The 6,615-nt window shown below is 31.8% G+C and overlaps 1 protein-coding gene across 2 annotated transcripts in view; it reads right to left on the bottom strand.

Moving 5' to 3' along the window:
• Positions 1–2,076: 2,076 nt before the first annotated feature.
• The window catches only part of LOC106469174 (epidermal growth factor receptor-like), a 51,329-nt gene continuing 46,790 nt past the window's right edge, over positions 2,077–6,615 (bottom strand). For both annotated transcript variants that reach the window (XM_022397610.1, XM_022397609.1), the window contains exons 25-29: positions 6,136–6,282; positions 5,326–5,597; positions 3,925–4,126; positions 3,306–3,485; positions 2,077–2,916 (exon numbers count right to left, since the gene is read on the bottom strand). In XM_022397610.1, coding sequence (XP_022253318.1) covers positions 2,657–2,916; positions 3,306–3,485; positions 3,925–4,126; positions 5,326–5,597; positions 6,136–6,282 — 1,061 coding nt within the window. In that variant the 3' untranslated portion in view covers positions 2,077–2,656. The remainder of the gene's footprint in view (positions 2,917–3,305; positions 3,486–3,924; positions 4,127–5,325; positions 5,598–6,135; positions 6,283–6,615) is intronic.

Raw genomic sequence — 6,615 nt, 5'->3', positions numbered from 1 at the left:
ATTGAATAGCCTTGTAGATGTCATTTATACTAACACAAAACCAACAATAAAAACAAGTGGAAAAAAAAAGGTTTTATTGTTATAATACACAAAATATTACATCTCAATGAAAATATACAACCACAACCCTTCGACTGTATCTTCAAAACATATCGGTACTTAGGACATTTTAATATATATACATACACTATTCACAAGTGGGGTTTCTTCCCCACCTAAGGTTTTTATCAGTGTTGTTAAGTAGTTAAGCCTATGTTATATATCAGTGAAATGTAAATTGTAAAACCACCAAAAATACAATTCTTGAAAATGTCATATAAAAATAATGTTTTCATTCCTTCCAAGTATAGTCCTTTCTACCAAACAGCCTATTTAAAAACTAAGTTAACATAGTGAAATATTAGCATAGATCATTGACTAATTTGGCTATCAAATGTTGTACTAATTTGAAATCATGTAAAGATAATAAAGCTATTTTAGTATGCATTATTATAAACTTTCAAGTATCTTACATACCCCATGCAGTTTCTTTTATTATATTTAGGCTTTGCTTTGTTTCGTAAATGTTTAAAATCTTGTTCATACTTGAAAGGAATACAGTTTTTCATAAAAACATAAAATTTCATATATGAACATGATAGAAGACACAAAGAATGTTAAAATTACTTTTAAACTTATTTGGTCTTCAAAGGAATGGAATGTTGAATTCTGATGGCTCATTCAACTGTAACTCTTACTCACAGTGCAACAATACTTAAAAGTTTGATGTACCCTTAATCACAGGAAATAAAGTGTATGACAGTGACACTTTGCATCAGCTGAACTTATTTAACTTCTTCACACTAACTGTAACAAGAATTACTTTTACTATCAAAATGCAATGTTTAAAATTTCCAATGTTTGAAACAGATATGAAAATTCTAAAAAGGAGTAGTTTTACACTCATGTTGCTACAACAGTTCAATGCAATGTTACAAGTTGTGTGCTCGAATTTAAAACTAAACATTGGTGACATGAACAGAAACATTCCAATCTTTGGAAACAGTAACTAAGAGAATTTAAACCACTTATGAATTTAAGTAGTTTTCTTATTAATTACACATATGGTTGAAATTCGTTTTATCTTCATTACCTTGTTGTTTGCTCAAAATTGAAAAAAAAGAAAAGGAACAGTTTTCTACAATAATTAGAAGATAGAATTACCTTTTAGTCTTTGAAGGTACATTACTTATCAACATAAATGGCATTAGTAGCAATGTAAGTGGAATGTTTCTTTACTTGTGATTCACTCATTAAATGACTGAAGTCATGATTATAACAAAGGTTTTGAATGGATATCTATCTACATACTCAAACTTATAACTTAGAAAATGATTCAGTTTCTGTACACTGAATCCCAGCCTTTACAATAAATCACATACTCAAAATAACACTTAATTGAAATTCAAAAATGTGGGAATGCTACAAGTATTTTCAATATATTTGAGGAAAAATAAAAGGAACATACTTCAATTCCAGTTATTACCAATTTTCTCCAATACAAATGAGTGTTGATTTTAAATCATACAAGTTTTGTTCACTTCCCTTGTCAGATTTATAGAGGAATAGGGTAGGAAACATTATACTAAACATAATCAATGAATATTTTGGATTCACACAGATTTCTTTTCAACATATGGAAGTAAAAACAAACGAGAAAAGTACAAATCAAATATACACATGTGTGAATGTATACACATCCACACATAGTTTTGTCAGTGAATGATAAGTGCATTAACTTGAAAAGATAACAGCATGTTGATAGGAATACCTTTCCATTAGCAAGGTAATGGAAAGTAAAATGGCAACAGAAAAAAAGGTTAAAGTATTTGACCTGTCTTACATCACACTCATGGTCATTTTTAATTTTGCTGATGCAACTTTGTTTTTTTGTATATAGGTCATATAAATTTATTGATCTTACTGTGCAGGATGCTGTATTATGCTTAGAATTCAGCTCGATTCTAACACTGTTTGGAAAACCCAAAGTGTACACTATTTCTGTACATATATGGCACAGAACTGGTCATCGATACGTTTTTACAGATAATACTGAGAAAATACCAGCTCTACACTTGAGTAGCATCCTACACCTTTACATCTACATGAGATGGAGTCTTTTTTAAAACTACATTCATTTTACACAAGAACAAAATATGGAGTAAAGAAAAATAAGGGTTCTAAAAATGCAGTTTTACACATTGTTTATAAAACAGAGATTACTAAAACAAGGCACATGACATTTTAGGTATAAATACCAATATAGCTGTGATATCTAGGTAGTCCTTATGTAAAATGTAATTTTGTTGTTGTTGTTTTGTTTTGCATATAACGATGCAAAAAATTCTAAAATATATATATACAAGTATCCAAATCACTCTTTATAAAAATAAAGTTTGCACTCACACCTTGACACTGGTCATGCAGTATGTTAAACATCATAATCCTTTCAGTTTCTGTTTTTATGGAAGTGTCTTGAACCACTTCATTAAAAAGTCTTATAAGGCATGACAGTAGGAAATGCACAGACAAATAATATATAAGCACTGAAACTTTGGCTTGAACTTGAATGATTGAAAAAGTTAATTGTGCTCAGTTTAAAGCCTAATGAGTAAACTCAAACTGTTGTTTCACTTCTTCTGGTGTTCAAAGGTTGAAGTTCTCGTCTCAGTCGATCGTAGTCGTTGAAGAACTCGTGGTCATCACTGTCTTCCTCACTGCTTGTATTTTTACGAGGCACTGGTTGCGTGTTGACATAATCGTGGTCACGATTCATCAAGTGATATTCAAGATTGTCTAGCCCATTTGGCTGCCCATTCACTGGCACAAAATCTGGCACATAACGAGCATAATCGTGTGGCCTCATTGCTCCTTGATCTTTATCAAATACAGAAGAGAAAGAACAGGTATTAAAATTTAATAGTGAGACTGCATCAAGATCAACAAAAAAAGTTTATAAAACGTTGGCCCATCTTCATTAATTTTTTGGGATATATTACTAAGCATCAATTTTATTTCATACGAGGGTTTGCAGAATGGCAATGATTAAAAATATATCACCCTCATACAAGAAGAACACCTACAAGTATACTGTTATACCTAAGTGTAAAAACTATCACATACAAAACATCATTAAAAGTTCACACAAGATGCAATATTTTAGTCTATCATGAATACTTAATAAAAACAAAACAAAAAAAAAATTCAGTTAAAGAAATGATTAAAACAAATTTTAAATTATTATCTAGCTGAAGAACCTGATCTACCTGATATTTTAGTATCCCCAATCAAGTCCATATACCCTCCTGTAAGGCCATACGGCCGTGGCGAAGGCATCAGATAATCATCTTCGTCCACTGGTAACTCCAGCCGATGATCTCCTTCCTTGATGCCTTTTGGTAATGTAGCACTATTGTGTATGAAAGCATCATCATCACCCTCTTCTCCTGGGTAGAGATAATTTCATTTATTATTTTTCAACAATGATCATCTTGTTATAAATTTTAATCTATTTGCTAACTATTCAATTTGAGTTTTTCAGAAATCTGGAATAACCAAAATAAAGTTACTTAGCTATTATATGATGAAAATATCGTTTTTTTTTATATATATTAATGGGCATGAGACAGTGAGTATAATCCACACAAATTCAAACTATCAATTTTTATAGGCTCTTATAGTATCAGAACTAAGGCCAGATTATTAAAATGATACAAATTTCTCAATGTTATTCTTTCGCATTTTGGTAATTGAAAAATAATTATTCCTGAAAACACTTCTATTTGAAAAGATAGTTTTTTCTTCTAACTCATAATTGTACAGCTTTGTAAAAAAAAGAAAAAATTAAGTTAATTGGTCTCAGGCTTTCAAGTAACTAAAACTTACCTTTCCCAAATACTTTTAGAGGATCTGGACAATATCGGCCAGAATTAACACTATTTTCTCGTACACGATTGTTTGGGGAATTAGTAATAGCTGCTTCGAGGTGGGCATATTTGCAGTCTGGCCTGTTGATTCTTGTCTGTAAGGACTGGTTATTTGTATTGGCCACTAGATCACTGTCAAAACCTCGATCTTCCATAAATTTCTAATTAGTGAAAATAGTATTTCAGATCTTAGAACAGATCACCAAAACTTTCTAAAACAAAGGGGGCACTATTGGTTCAAACTAATATTGTGAAATAAGTGTTACAAACTGTAGAAATTCTTACATAACTTGACCAAAGAGTTCAATGCTCTAACAAGATGTATACAACTTATTGCTGAATTCATAATAAAAGGTTACTGACATCTGGGTACAGACATTAGAACTGCAATTAAAACTTGACAACAGAGTAGGTAAAGGGATATAGAAACATTTTTAAATTACATTACTTTATGCCATATTTAGTACATATAACTGATTTTCTTTGCCTGTACCAAAATATATTCAATGTTCTTAATTAGTATATTAAAATTTAATGTTAAATATCATTTGATTCTAAGTGAAAAACCAAATTCTAGAGTAATTTTTCAATTAAGTTTAATGTTACATATTATAATAATTAATAGCTTCAAATACAAATTAATAATCTTCCAGGCAACAGTGCACATACTAAACGTGACCAACTGAGGCAGTGCATAGTGTACATACTAAACGCGACCAACTGAGGCAGTGCATAGTGTACATACTAAACGCAACCAACTGTGGAAGTGCATAGTGTACATACTAAACGCAACCAACTGTGGAAGTGCATAGTGTACATACTAAACGCAACCAACTGTGGAAGTGCATAGTGTTCATACTAAACGCAACCAACTGTGGAAGTGCCATTTGTTCCAAAATGCAATGCTCACACTCCATTTTCTAAAAATCATAGGTACCACATTTTTTAACTTCCAATATATAACTTTCACGAGAGTCACACACCTACTTACAATGTAAGTAGATCATAGTCAAAGATGTACTTGTCTGGCCAGTACTTTGTTAAACACCTTCAGACGCTGAAGATGTACTTGTCTGGCCAGTACTTTGTTAAACACCTTCAGACGCTGAAGATGTACTTGTCTGGCCAGTACTTTGTTAAACACCTTCAGACGCTGAAGATGTACTTGTCTGGCCAGTACTTTGTTAAACACCTTCACACGCTGAAGATGTACTTGTCGGGACTTCATTAAACACCTTCATACTATACTTTATTTTCTTTAAGCATAAAATAACCTGCCAAACATCATTTTAAAAGTTATAACAAGTAAATAAAAGTTGAATTTTAAAAATACAAAATCTTGTTTTCTGTATTTAGCTACCTTGACTGGAGTGAGTGGAGGAGGAGTATCAGAGTTATTTTGCTGTAGTTTTGGCTGCAAGTACTCTTCAGCGTCCATGATAACTTCTGGACCTTCAATGGGCATGCTCAACGTACGGATCAACTCCTTTTCATCTTGGGGAGTGTAGCTTGGGAGTCGCATCAATTTGTCACCAGGTACAAACAAGTATCTTCCAGGATCTCGGGCCATTTTGGCAAACTCTTCTGACAACTCTTTGAAGGAGGGTCGAGATTCTGCATCTAACATCCAGCCTACAAGGTGGGGTGGGGGGAGAAAGAAGAGATTGAAACTGTCAGCATTTAAAATAGACTTAAATGACACTTAAGTGATAACTTATGAAATATCTCTATGAACAGCTTTATACTCAAAAATCACATTTTATATATATATATAACTACTTTTGATGAATATTATAGGGAACAATCAAGTTTGATTCTAGCAACTGAATTTCAATTATATAAGCACTAATCCTTCTCGATGCTATTTCCCAAGAGATCAAATGTATTTGGTAGATTGCAGAATCTTTATTTATTCTGCGGTTTTTGTTTCAAATGAGAATGATCATCTGCGATATCTAAAAAACAAAAAAGAACTTTATCTCATAAAACTAATTTTTGTGAGATTGATTACTTCTGACATCATCATAAATTTTAAATGATTTAATGCCATCAGGTCATTATTTATTTATCAAGTACTCTACTATTTTTATTGAAATTAAGAGAGAAACAAACTAATTTATCCATGTAAGTAACACTATAATGCTTATCTTTGGAAAAAAAACAAACTTACATTTGATCATGATCATGTAGACATCAATAGTACAGATGGTGGGCTGAGGCAAACGTTCACCTTTTTCAAGTAAGTCAGGAACTTCTCTAGCAGGTACATTCTCGTATGGTCGGCCACCATAGGTCAGCAATTCCCATACTGTTACACCTATATACAAACCTATTTTACTAATTTCTCTAAAATAAAGGTACCACTTTTCCTTTCTTGAGAAAATAGATGCATGTAAATATAAATTAGAGGGAACAATGAGGGACTTTATATTTCAACACGTTGTTTGGAAAACATCCGGCATAACAATACTTTTTTGTAATCTAAGTTTCAAATGGACAGCAACTGCTTGTTGTAGAAACTTTCAAAATGTCATCCTCTACATATGTAGGTTTCTACAACTGACAGTTGCTGTCCATTTGAAACTTAGATTCATTATGAATACTCTGCCTAAACAACCTATAAAAGATTACTTTTTTTTTTTTTTTTTTT

Source organism: Limulus polyphemus, unplaced genomic scaffold (assembly GCF_000517525.1).
Source record: "Limulus polyphemus unplaced genomic scaffold, Limulus_polyphemus-2.1.2 Scaffold3337, whole genome shotgun sequence".
Lineage (NCBI taxonomy): Eukaryota > Metazoa > Arthropoda > Merostomata > Xiphosura > Limulidae > Limulus > Limulus polyphemus.
Note: the sequence above shows the minus strand (reverse complement) of the source record. Positions and strands in the feature narration are given on the sequence as shown.